The sequence below is a fragment of the Convolutriloba macropyga genome, chromosome 14 (assembly GCF_964194025.1).
Source record: "Convolutriloba macropyga chromosome 14, txConMacr16.3, whole genome shotgun sequence".
In the NCBI taxonomy this organism is placed as follows: Eukaryota; Metazoa; Xenacoelomorpha; order Acoela; family Convolutidae; genus Convolutriloba; species Convolutriloba macropyga.
Genome location: NC_134481.1, coordinates 15,017,160 through 15,031,484, shown reverse-complemented (window position 1 = coordinate 15,031,484; position 14,325 = coordinate 15,017,160). Strand labels below are relative to the sequence as shown.

General features: G+C 36.1%; 1 protein-coding gene across 1 annotated transcript in view; it reads right to left on the bottom strand.

Moving 5' to 3' along the window:
* Positions 1-558: 558 nt before the first annotated feature.
* Positions 559-14,325, bottom strand: part of LOC142353031 (uncharacterized) — a 280,268-nt gene continuing 266,501 nt past the window's right edge. Inside the window, exons 5-6 of the mRNA XM_075405222.1 lie at positions 4,731-4,918; positions 559-1,977 (exon numbers count right to left, since the gene is read on the bottom strand). Coding sequence (XP_075261337.1) covers positions 1,865-1,977; positions 4,731-4,918 — 301 coding nt within the window. The 3' untranslated portion in view covers positions 559-1,864. The remainder of the gene's footprint in view (positions 1,978-4,730; positions 4,919-14,325) is intronic.

Here is a 14,325-nt window from a genome sequence, read left to right as displayed (position 1 = left end):
AATCCCTCTACCGTCCAACCCCCCCACCCCCGGCCTCAAAACCCATTCGTCTAAACACACATTCAGTTACATATCTATGTTTCCTCTCTTCATAAGGAACAAATCATGTGATATAACTCTCCAGAGTCATAATTAGCAAATTTTATTTGTTAATTGAGTTTTCATAATACGCAGAACAATAATGTAAGCTTAAACGGCTTTCAAAATCGTATGCAAACGAAGAATCAAAGGTTAAACTATCTCGTTTTAAATCGAGAATCTTCAAGCTGCACTTTTGGAGTCAATTTTTCATTACGTCCATGTCTGTCTATTTTCATGGCTGATTGGAAATCTGAACTATTTGATTTATCGGTTAAGAAAGAGAAGACCACCCAAAGCATCCCTAGTCGACGTATCTTTTATTTGATAAGGTAATGGGGAGGTTTTTGCTGAAATCTATTCAAAACCAACAAGACGGAGGCAGCCGGAAAAAACGACAGGTGAACTCTCCTGTCAAAAATTCTTCAACTTGTCCAAAAAGCGACATCTGAGAAAAATTGCTTTTACTTGTTAAAAAAGTTGAATATAAATCTCAATTCCAGAATAGAATAACATAATATAAATTTACAAAGAAGGATTTGAACCGTTCGTTTTAACTAATTGAAAATATAATGAAACATACAGTATCAAACAAAGTAAGCATGGAAATAACTAACAAAGAAGAGGCAAAACCGATATGCTTTCCCAATATTTGTAATATTAATAATAACTAATTTATACTTATTAATTCATTGTTGAGAGGGAGACGATGTCAAAACAGGGAGTAAATAAACTGCAAAGAAAGAGGGCGTTAAAACCTGTTTCTTTTTCATTATTTTTATGTTTTCCCCTCATTTGTTTACGTCAACAAGGAATCTGATTTTTCATTGATAGTTTTAAATATAATTTCTTCTCAATTGAACTTTATTTACTACAAGGCAAAATGAAAAAACCATTAAATACGCAATAGATGATATAATAGTGTGATCCCACCCGCTCTCTCCCATTCTGAATTAACTTGCCCTGGGCAACGCCCTCCCTAATTTCGGGCACAAATCAACCTCCTCGCCAATTTTTCCTCATTGCTTAGCGCCTTCTTTCTAGCACATTAGCATGCACTTAATGATCACTAGCTACCTCCGGTAGCAAATTTGAAACCCTCAAATAAGGCCAATTTGCTCGAAAATATTGTGTACTTTTTTGAAAAATAATAAATGGATTCTTAATTGCCGCAGTATTACTTTAAGAACCAGCGATAGCATTCGGAGTAATTAAAGCTGATTCCCAATACAATACACAGGATGTAGCTAGTAAAGATGTTCAGCGAGGAAGAAGAAACTTTCATGATTTGTATCAATTACTTCTTCATGACCACTTTTGAGTATATCAGAGGATCCAAATCTATTGGCATTTTATCATTAATGAAGTCAAAATAGCCATAGTCAGTATCTCGCAACAGTCAATTATTCAAAATACTCAGCCCTCAATTGGTAAGCATCAGTTAGAAAGCTTATCTTTTCGTCTACAGCTTTTGAACGTTTAAAAACGATTTATATTTTTTTCTCTAATTTTTCGAGTACAATACGGAAGTTAAACGCCATTCTCACTTTCAAGTTTTCAGATGCCGCTTACTTATCATTTTGATCAACATTTTTCAGCCATATCCAATGAAGCAACTCAATCTTTTCAATTTTTGTGAATAAACTGACAACGCACAGATAAAAGAAACAAATGAATTGCACGTCCCGTAGCCTATTTTCAGCATTAAGCCAATTCTGTAATTCATCAGATATTACAATATTCAGAGCCTAATTCCATCTAAAGTTTGCAAAGCAGTATCTCAGTGCTAAAGAGGGCTTATTGCAGAATTCGATCCACTGATAGAGTTCGATCCGTCGAAGTCAAAGGAAGACTGATTTGACTCCTCCTTTATAAACACAGAGGAGTTGTTCAAGTCACCTAAACACAACCGCCAATTTATAACCACACAGACTGCTAGAAAATAACCTCAATTGCTTTGTAGACATGCCGCATAAAAATACCGACGAAAAAATGCCCAAAAAATTGCCAAGCAGCTTAAAAATTTTATCAACGAATTGCTCAGATTACTTCACTTGATTCGGAAGAATTTGCTTGTCTCAGGTTTGAATGGTTACAAAAAGTTGTCCTCCAATAACCTTCAATTGGAGAACAATATTGTCAACAGACGTCACCAGCTCCAATTAAAGTGAGTAAAAGTTGAGACAGGGATCAGCAATTTTTGACAAATATGCACGCAAACAAAAAAACTCAATTAAAAATGACTCCAAAATAGCCATAGTAGGCGTAAAACAATCGCGAATTTAGAAAAAAACACAAAAATCAACTTAACCTTTCACACTAACTATATTTTAATAGTACGAAATAATAATCGTCCTTAGGAAATTACCCCTCCCAACATAAGTCATTCACAATCGTCAAAAAGAACCGAAAAGGCACCAGAGTTATCCGGTACAATAATAAATGAGTTAGAACTGAAAATTTAAACAAACCGACAAATGTCGGAAGAATTGCTCTTGAACGACAGGCGAGGCAATTTAATCTATGGTCTTTAGTATAGATCAATGTTTCTTTATGGGTGCAAAAAACCTCGACCCCACCGGGATTCAACCACTAGCCTCCCGATCCTTGGCCAACCGCACTTACCACTGCGCTACGAGTCACTTAATGTTCCTATGCTGCAACCGATTTTATATTAGCAACAAGCTCTACTTCGGAGCACTAGAGATCACTCAAAAATGATGAACGAAAAAGCGAAAGAGTCACTTAAGAAGTCAAAGAATTTTCTAGAAGAACAGCGTAAAATTGTCAAGCGAAAAATTTGCATAAAAAAGACACACACGTTTACAATAATTGCTATGAACTGCGTTCAAGAGCAATTAAAATTGTTTATATATTGATGGTAAACATATACTAAAGGAAACCATTTTCATGTCTGACGCTTCACGGAAAGCTCGAAAAACAACCGACTAGCTTCGGAGGGGTTACGTGTCAATGTACCCAATGCAATTATACACAATGCCAAAATACCCAATGCCATTATACCCAATTGACATTGATAGTTTCATATCAAGTCCCACGGGCCACTGAGGCATGGCCATGGCCATCACGCATAAACGTACCCGGCAGATTGCCGGAAAATAGCCGCCGTTGATTCCTATAACTCTATTGGGATTAAAAGAAGAGAAAATATCAACAAAAATTGATTTTTGTATAAAAACATTTTTAAGTGCGATTTATTTTGATGTCATTTCGTAATTGAACATACTCCTGTCTCTCGGTGACAGGCTACAGGGTCTAGTATCAATACCAATAAGCATTACAGATAGTAACTAAAACTTATGAGAACAAAGTTCAAGTACCGGGCATCTAAAATGGGCTTTATGGGTTTATCCCGTTTCTATTTCTGACGTTGATTTTTTATACTGACTCTCTTCATTTTGAATTGCTTTGCTGTTTAAAAGGACTTTGAGCAGAATGACAGAAGAGTGAAACTAGCCTAGAGAAGTCAAAAGGATTTCACGCAAAATGTCCGAGAAAAAGCGGCAAAATGGGTAAAGCGAAAAAAAAGTTCGTCGAAGTAAAAAAAAAATAGGAGCGCTATCATAGCCGGCTGAGAAGATGAGGGCAGCTATTAATAATTTACTCATTTGTTCGTAGTTTCATATTAAGTCCCACGAATCGCTGAGGCATGACCATGGCCATTAAGTGTGTTAAAACATACGGGTAATAATGACTGCTAATTTTTCGTCGGATCATTGAACAAAAATATCAAAGTAAATTGGGTACAATTGCATTGGGTATGATTGCATTGGGTAAATCATCCTGACACCCTACGGAGGAATTGCTCTCGAACCCCTGGCGGTTATTATAGACCAGAATTAGAATTTAAGGAGAAAAAATAACAAATACTATTTTGGCCGTTTTCCATTTGACTTTTAGTAGTAACAGCCACCAATTACGATCTTCTGATCAATATTATGACTGAGAAAAACTTAGAACACAACCGACTAACGTCTGCAGAATTGCTCTCGAACGACTAGTGGGAGCTCTAACCTATCGAAGCCTGCTTCAGTAGGGGGTGCGGGGTGTAACTAAAATCAATATGGGGGCTTCCAATGACGTAATTAGAGGTTATATACAACTATAGTCCCTAATAAAATTTAAAGCAAAAAAACCACCAATTTTGGCGCATTTCACTATTAGTAGTGCACTGACGCCACGCCACGCCTACATAATAAAATGTGCCGGCAACGTGTGCATAATAAAATGTAACTGCTTTGATGTAAAGAGAACAAAACTAAAATGTGCCGCCATCAGATTCATGATGAGCTGTATCGCGAAAATACTATGATTATGTGAAACGATCGACTAACGTGCGGTGACTGAGGGGGTGAAACTTTTAAGATTAAGCCATGAAATTGTTCCTTCACACCACGAAATTGTCTCCCCAAAACAGTTTTGGTGAGTTGGATTCTTAGAGAATAGCAAGGTTTAGGGGTCTAAAAAAACTTGATGCCCTCCGAGCGCTACCTGCTTATCCCGTTTTTGAGGACGAAAAGTTAAATGGGTCAGACGAAAAATCGGTCAAGCAAAAAATTGCATTAAAAAGACCACAGGACAAATATAATTTCTACAAACTTCGTTTGAGAGCAATATAAAAGATAGCAAACTTGAGACTGAGTTGTTGCCATGGTATGAGGATGTAGAGTCAAGTGAGTTCTGGTGTCGCAGATGTTGCTGCTGTTGATCTAGCACCAGTTTCTTAAGCTTAAAGTCAGTTATCACCACTGTCTTGTCACCAACTGTGATCTCTGTTGTCGTAAACACTTTGAAGTCAACCATGTCCGAGATCTTCAATCTAAAACGAATTTCTATTAATAAATTGACTTTTAGAAGGTGATGCTGACTTCCTTCCATCTAGGTGATACTGGTTATTGCGATCACAGGTATAAAAAATCGAATAAAGCCACTCTTAGAAATGCGATGCTTGGTTAGATCTAAAACCCCAGGTCACTGTTTCTTGGATACCAAGGCCACGTTATATAACAACGCCCAAAACCCAAATCATAACCGAAGTATATGTTAGAGAATAAATTTTAAGTGGCGGGAGGGACTTCGAGCCCTGAAACGGGGGCACTTGACCCGAGTACTGGATGCAAGTCACAAGGGGCAGGGGGTACGAAGGGTGGAAATACATCAATCTCGACCCCCGAATTTTTTGGTCTGTCTCATAATATCCCCTCCCCACAAAACCCCATTATTGTATATTTAAAATAATGCGGGGAATACTTTACAGAACCACTTAGCTGAGTGGGGGTTGTTGAAGTGGGAAAGACTAGGTTTTTTCTAAATTTTCGGCCCTAAATTAGAAAAATAATCCATGGATAGGCTTGTTATAGCACGTGATTCGTCACGCGCCATTTACCAAATAACTCAACATTATTCGCTAAGTTGGAGCAGCCTTTAGCTTTTAGCGCCTCATTATTTTATGCTGGATTCTCTTAAATTAAAAATGGTGCCAAAAATCTACATACAGCATTTGTACTTTTTGGGTATACGCTAAAATATAGTTCGAAGCCGAATGCAATTAGATCCCAATTTTGCTGGTAAGCGACAATTTAGATGAGCCAGATCACTAATTTTAAAGTCTCTCTCTTTCTCTCAAGAAGTCACATGCGAGCTTCGTTCAAACTTTCTACAGTGGGTTCAAAATTGACCATAGCACTTTAGCACCCTCCTGTTTTCACCAGGTAAAAATTAAATTTTTGAGGCAATGGTAGTCCAAATCACATTATAAATACAATTTGCACATTACTGCTCCTCTAAACTAGTCCTCTCACCTATTTATGAAATTCAAATGAAACGCAACGTTCACTCACTATAAATCGCTATGTAGAGTTGACGAAATTCTTCCAAGCTTCACACTAAAAAGAAAGTTGTCAGAAGATGTGACATGTTTTCAAATTTATTCAACTATGACTAAATTTGCACTTGTGTTAAACATCAGAGTGAGACAAGATGTGAATAAAAAGTGATCTTGTGACAACTTTCTTTTTAATGTGAAACTTGAAAGAAAATCATCAACTTTACATTAGGATTTCTGGTAAGTGAGCGTTGCCGTTTATCTGAATTTCATAGGTAGGCTATAAGACTAGTAAAGGTGATCAGTGCTGTAAAAATTGTATTCAAAATGTGATTACACGTTGGAGAAAAATTGCCCTAAAATTTGAATTTTTACTTCGTAAAATTAGGGGGCGCTATCTTTCTTCTGCCGTTCACTATATTTTCTTGACTTTCTTAATCAAGTCAGCTTGATTTTTTCAGATTCTTTATTCACACTAGGATCTAAACAAGTTAGACTAAAAGTCCAGGAATCCCTCATCATACCAAGTTTATCTTGAGCTCTAATAGCCTTACGTTTTCCATAACTATATCCTAACTAAGAACTAATCCGAGCTTGCTTAAGCTTCAGTTTACCTGTAAATCGAGAAAAAATGAACATAGCTGGCAGACTGCTAGAAAATAGCCGCAACCGCTTCGTAGATCTGCAGTCTAAAAAAGATAAATTCTGAGATGTTATATTTTGATTACTAATCCGTATAAGTTATTGCTGTTTCTATGCTCTTTATAGCTGCTCTCCAAAAACCTTCATTTAGAGTGACACTCACTCACGTGACCTTATCTCTTCCAATTGAAGTGAAGAAAATCCAGTTTCAGAGTCAGGAAGTCATTTTTGAGAGCGAGGCAAGTCACGCGCGACCAAAAACTTAATCAGACAAATGAACAGAAAACTCCCTCAAACAATAGTGAAAAATGACGTCACACATGCAGTTCAGGTGAAATTTCATGAACGAATGAACAAAAAGCAGATTCGAAGTGATTGAGGTTATATGGTCGTAACAAAAATCTTGAAGACTTAATAAAAAACATAGCCGGAAGAATTCCGGAAACCACTTGAACAGTCGTCTTCGTGAAAGTACTACTTTTTTAATCAAGTGATTACTACTAAAGTGACTACTAAAATAAAAAAAAACAGTCGAAAAATCAATATATCCCATAAAACCAACTGAACAAAAAAGTTAGATTAATCCTATATATTAAAAAACCAAAAGTTGAGTAGGCAAGTGAAGACATAAATAAAAGTACGCGAGCAGCAAACGTCAAGCAATTTTGGGCACCAAAAACATACTTTTGGAAGAAAAATTGAATTACTGCAAGAAATGACTAAAAATTGTTACAAAATTTATCAATTTTCATAAATTCTCTCAACCGAAATACTACTTTTACAATATACAAACAGTAATCAACTGGTTTTTAAATAAAGTCGCTTTAACTATAAACTTAAGATGGCACTTTAAATCACAATGAACGGGATAAAATTAAACAATGAAGACAAAATTCAAATCGAAACTAATTAAAAAGACCAAAGAGGCAAAAATATTCAAACGCGAAAATTTGTATGTTACCAAAATTAAGCCCCAAGAATATTCACAAAAAAAGCATTGCTCAAAATTTGTAAAAATAAAGCTAATAAAACCTAAGTGCCATTTTATGCGGAAAGAATCAATTGCCAACAAAAATATTTAAAAAATTTAGAGAAAGACAAAAATTATTACTTCAAAACGATAATTTTCAACTTGAAAAAGGTAGGGCGAGTAAAAGTGTAGGTCTTGAGAGAATGCTAAAAAACAGGCTAGAATGTGGAGAATACATAGACAGTGAGAAATAAATCTAATTTGCGATTTCTGAAAAATCAAAAAACTAAATTGGAAACTAATTAGAAATCAATATGAAAAAATGAGGTAAAAAAGCGTGAATTTTTTGATATTAAGCAATCGAGGTTTAGGAACATTACATGGCCATCTCCCTGTCTCCGTAAGAACTGAAAACAGCTTAATTGCGAAACAGTAAAAGAATTTGAAAAAAATGAGAAATATGGGCCCAGTTTGCACTTGAAACGCATTATTAAGCTCTCCAAAAATTTGTATCCATTTTAGATTGTCGCATATTCATGCAAAACTGATCAAAACTTACTTCTACAAAAAAACAAGTTATAATAAAAAACGGGCTAAATGGACGAAAACACCTCTCAGAACCGTTATCTATGTGGCATTCTGGCAAAAACTCTTTTCAAAGTCAAAAAGTCATTCCCTAAACGCAGCGCTTGAACAAACTACTATCGATCAGAAAAAGTTAGTTCACAAAACAATTTTTACCCACTTTCACTATTAGGTCAAAACGCCGCCTGAACAAGTAGTACTTCCGGTTAAAAAAACCTTAAGAAAACCAATACTCCTCTTCGAGTCGTAAAAAAGGACCAATAATAGCACCAGCTATCGCTGGGCGGCAATTAAAAAACAATATCAAGACCTTATTTTTCGATAGATAATGCCCCAGTACACAAATTCAAGATCGTCAGTAGTATGCTCATCTGCTATATGACTGGAGGGGGGGGGGGGTCCGGACCCCCCCAGCAAAGAACTTTACAACCGAAAAACTGATTTTCCCTCAGTGAAATCAAGTTTTTTGTTTAAGTTTCACCAGTCTGAAAGACGTTTCTTGAGTTACGTTGACTGGTGAAACTTCAACAAAAAACTTCATTTCACTGAGGGAAAATCAGTTTTTCGTTGTTAAAGTTCTTTGCAGAGGGGGGTGTCCGGACCCCCCTCCATCCAGTCATATAACAGCTACCGGTTGCTGGTGTGCTGGCATTAAGGCAACCTAGAGCAGTTTCTCATTTGCTCGACGGTAAAAACAAATTTTCTATAGAACTAAAAATTTTCCTATAAAGCTTCAAACTTGAAAATTCCAAGAATTTCAAAAATTTTTTGCGAAATTTCAAATTTTGTGAAGTTCTAAATTGTTCTGAAATGGATTTTGCGCTATAAAAGAGCACTCACAAGTGATTTTTTGTAGACTTCACTTTTTTCACCTATGCGGTATGGGGGGCATTTGAAAAAAATTTTCAAACTTTTTTGAAGTTCTGAAATGGATTTTGCACTATGAAAGAGCGCTTAAAACTGATTTTTTGCTGACTTGAAAATTTTCTAAGATAACATCTCTACTATAAAAAATAGAAAAAATTTTCTTGAAAAAAAGTCATTTTGTTAACTTGAATTTTTTCATACAAAAAAGCAACTACTGTTCATTTAATTACTTTTCCGTTTGAAAATCAGCATGACAACCATTGCGACCATAGATTTAAAGAACATTCATGAAATTTATGAACAAATAAAAGTTGACTATCCGGAATATAGTGAACGATGTGTATACTTTTTGGCGGCATGTCTTTATCTGGACCCAGACATTAGCTTGGAAATAGTTCTCAAGCTGAGACCATATGGTGGTCTTATTGGTATAGACAACTCCTCCTTAGACACTTACCTGAAATTTTATAAATTCCTTCGATTATAGAGCAGTCAGAAAGGCCCTGGATATTCATACATTTTACCTTGTCCAATCACAAACGCTTATATTGGTCACATGACTGGCCTACTGTTTTGTCTTTTCGTGAAAACGTTTAAAAGGAATTTGTTCAATTTGCTGGAATGTTGAATTCTGAAATTGTTGTCTTAAATTTTGAAGGTTTTCGTCACAAAAAGACCGGTTTTATAATTAAAGAGATATCGATTTCCTCAAACAATTATTCAGACACAATCTTATTCCTACCACCAGTGCCATACAATCCATTTTCCGCTAGTGAGAGGAAATCTCATCAGTGGGGTAGTAGGTTCTTACATGGCTTATCTTGGAGCACTGGTATTTATCCTTACTGGTTTCTATCCCAAATCTTTGCACTCTTTCAACTTACCCGAGAAACAATAAAAAACATTGTGCTAAAAGAAAAGCACAGTTGTATTTCTATTCGCTAACACTGCCCACCAATGAGCCGTCGAGTGGAGAAGGTAGCTCCTTCAGTTCTTCAGGTGAATTTATCTCCAAGTTTGACAGTATGCAGTTGCATAACGAATGATAATCAAATAACTCTGTCTTTGGTCAGAGAGGAAAAAATAGAATCACGGGGACAACCTATTCTGAGGAAACAACAAATTCTTTGCAATATAGCTGAGGTTGAGACGCTGAAGAAATATCTTTCACTGCTCGATTATTTTCAAATGTACCATGTCTTTACAAGAGAAAATGAAAACACTGAAACTAACCCCTTTACCTATTCACAAGTCGCCAGCACCGGTTCAAGTGACCCTGGACGACGAAAGTCTCCCTGATGAGATCAAGCAGGTAGTCAGCAAAGGATACGTGGAGTCAATTGTCAACTACGCAAAGGATTATGGCATGCAATCGAACTACAAAGTAACTTACAAGAAGGAAGACAAAGACTCTAGATATACAACATATGAATTTTTTATGGTTGAGAGAGTTACTAACAAAATATTGAGCTAACACAAGAATTGAAGTTTCAATTCATTTTTGATAAAAACTTATTTTCAAATGAGTGATAAACAAGACCAGATAGATTCCCCTGCTGGAATAGGTTTGAATGATTTAAGTTTTCAATGAAGAAAATCAAGAGAGACGCTCATGGAAATTATGTAACTCTAGACTACCACGATCAGAAGTAGTGTATTTTACTCAAATCGTAATAATACTGTTTCTTATTGGTGTGTCTTTGATCAAACTTATGTTTTTTCATCTTGATTGTGAAGAGTCAACATTTTGGTTTCCATTGCTTTCATGCACAGTTGGCTACGCGCCTCCTAATCCGAAGCTATGAACAAGATAACTTCAACAAGCAATAGACTATTCATGGCTGTTTGTGGGCCTTCATGCTGTGGTAAAACTGAGCTCATATTCCAAATGTTACTGAGAAACACCTTTTACCCAATATTTAACGATTCTTGTGAGGAAATTTTCAATGACAAAGAGTTTTCTTAACTCCCAACTGCTGGACGTCATGGAAATATTAGCGTCATTTACGATAAGCATAACTTATTCCAACAGAGTAAATGGTCTAGAACAATTGATCTGAACACAACCCACATCATTTTGTTCAAATCACCCAGAGACATACAGCAGATCACCTATATTGGTAAACAGTTAAACAACACAAATTTTTTAAAAGAAAGCTACGAATTAACAACAAAATTACCCTTTGGACACTTACTCATCGACTTGGATCCAAAAACATCAGACTACCTGCGTTATCGTTCAAATATTGTACAACCGGGTCCAACAATTTTTTATCTACCTTCCTCCAAAGCGGTTATAACTTATTTGACAGATGAGAGAGAGTTATGTATGCTAAAGCAAATGCTCGAGCTGTCTGATAAAAATTTCAGAAAGTTCCTCAAAGAAGCACCAAAGAGTTTCATAAATTTTCTGTGCGAGTGTTTGCTCAATGTAATCATTGGCAATATTCGAGTCAACAAACAGTTACTAAAAATCAAGAGGATTCATTTCAGCAGTTATTATCAAAATAAACAAGTCTGAAGAAAAAGCGATTTACTTTGGCGAGAAATACAGAAAAAAGCACCTTTACTTCGAGTCAATGATTCAAAACAGCGGTTGAAAAATGTAGCGTCTGCGAGCTTGAACCAACACACAATAGTTTTTTTTCGAATTTGGACTACAAAAAACTTCTTTCAAATACGATTCAGTCAACTTCTAGAGAACTACGCACCAAAACGGGTCAATTAGTCCCCTTTTCAGGGACCGGTAAAGTCATTCTAACGCTACAGTTCAAAAAATTTGGTGAGAAAAAGCAATGGAATCATACTACAACAATCAAGCATCTGCATTGCCTTATTTTTCGGGACATTATAGGCAAAGAGGTAGCGGCTTTGGAGCTTTAGCAAGTGGTATTGGAAGAAACGCTCTACCTCTTGCAAGAAAAATTATTATACCAGCAGCAAACCGTGTTGGAAAAAAACTTCTGTTACAGAGCGTGCCAGAGTTAATGGACGTTGTCAGTAAAAAAAAATCACCAAAACAAGCGCTGAAAAACAATATCAAATACAGTCAAAAAGCAAACAGGGGGCTCCTTGGCACTGCGAATGAGTCGTAGACGATCTAAACGTTCAGGTTCAGAAAGCCAGAAAAGTTAGCAAAAAAAAGAAAGGTGGTGATTTCAAAATACAAACAGCCAAAGACAAGTCGGTCGGATTTCTTTGCCAAAGTTAAAGATGATCGGTAGTACGTTACCAACAGAGGCAACACATAGTTCCATGGATTTGTTCAAAAAACCAGCGCTTCTTGTAACTTTTGATGGGAGCTTTTGTCAAAAAGTAGGACCCGTTTATAGTCCTAACGGACCTATGCTTGAGTTTGAGGTTGCAGGAGACAGAAATAATTTTTATTGATCTGCAAAAAATTTTCCTTGAAATCAAATGCAAGATAGTTCAGGCTTCTGAAGCTGATTTAAGATATGATGCGGGAGCTGCAGCAGATGTAACCAAAACAGACGCTCCTTACTTTTGTAATAATGTTTTACATTCACTCTTTTCTGACTGTACAGTATCAGCCAACGGACTGAAAAATGCAAATGCAAATTATGCTCACAAAAGTTTCATTGAAACCGAATTTTCTCACAACAAAGACGCAAAGGCTACGTGGTTGGCTTGTCAAGGTTATTCGTACGAGGATAATCCTGGAGCGATAGCAACAGCTGAAGTTAACAGACGAAAAGCTTTGGTTAGACAATCTGCTGAATGTACATTTTATGGAAAAGTGACAGGAGATTTTTTTTACATGCGATCGTCATCTTTTGAGTGGAGTTACTCTGCGAATTTCGTTTGGACGATCAATAGATGATTTTATAATTTCTCACGATGCTGGAAAATCATACAAGGTAAAAATTATTGAAGCTGATTCGTATGAGAAAAATGATGCTGAACGATGACGTGGTCTCTGCAATTGAAAAAACTTTACTATTAAGTTCAGCGTCCTATCCTTACTTGGAAACTTTAACTAAAACATTTCTGGCTTCCACTGGTTTACAAAGTTGTAAACAGGAAGATGTATTTAGCAGGGAGCCTATTCGACGTCTTGCCATTTGTCTTAACACAAATGAGGCTTTCTTAGGAAGCAAACAACTCAATCCCTTTCACTTTCGTAAACTTAATCTGGAGCAAATTTGTATTTACCAAAATGAACTCCCCGTTGCTGACAGCCCCATAAATACAGCTGACGTAAAACGTTTGTACTTCAACGCAATATCAGATTTAGCCTATATTGACAATGGACATGGAATAAGTTTGTCTGAATACCCTAGCCATTTTATTATGGTGTTTGATCTCACCAGTACCCAGCAGGCGTCTCATGACATTATTCACCTTGAACTTATTACTTGTTCAATATCAATTGAACTCAAGTTTTCAGTTGCCTTGCCAAGTAATATAGAAATTTTCATTATTGGTGAGAAAGCGAGTGCTATTTTCATCGATTCGGCCCGGAAAGTTTCGAAAAATCATATTCTTACAAACTGATGGATGAAAACCAAATAAACAACCTCGTTCAAGGATTATTTCAAGCTAACAATTTCCCTGTTTATCTATCTCACAACAAATTAATTATAGTGAATGTATAAACTTCTCAGTCAATTGGAACACATTGGACACTTATTTGTCAAAAAAATGGAGATTATGTTTTTGCGGATCCGTTGGGACAAAATCTAACATCATATAAACATTTACACAATAGATTTATTTCCTGTGCTGTTGATATTCGAACTGTGTATGAATTGCTGAGAAACCAGCCTATTCGAAAACCAAATTCAAAAATGTGTGGTTTATTTTGCATTTATATTGCTCATTACCTTTTTGGTGAAAAAGAAATTGAGAAGATGAGTGATGTTGATTTGATACGTTTTGCGCTTCATATGATGCTCTAACATTACTAACATGATTTGATGAAATAAATTGTTTTTTCAAAACTTTATTTTCTCTTCAAAAAGTAGGCGTACACACAAAACATCACTGTCAATATCTAATTTTCCATAGCCACTCATAAAAATATCCTTTAGTTGACAGAAAGCACCAGAATGTGGACCAAACGAAATGTTTTCAAATCTCTTTAGAGTTTCAGTTGAACACCAGTCAGTTTGTAATTGTTGATTTGATGTTTTCTCAGCATTACCAAGAGATTTGTAAGCAACAATTCCCACTTTGACGGTGACTTTTGCTCGTGGCATTGCTCAAATTTGATAAAACGCTTCTAAATTGCGGTTGCGTCTCCTTCTGTTAGCGGTTGCTGAACCGTTGTATTCCACAGCTAGTTTGAGTTTTTCTAAAATCTCTCAATTTGTTTCCA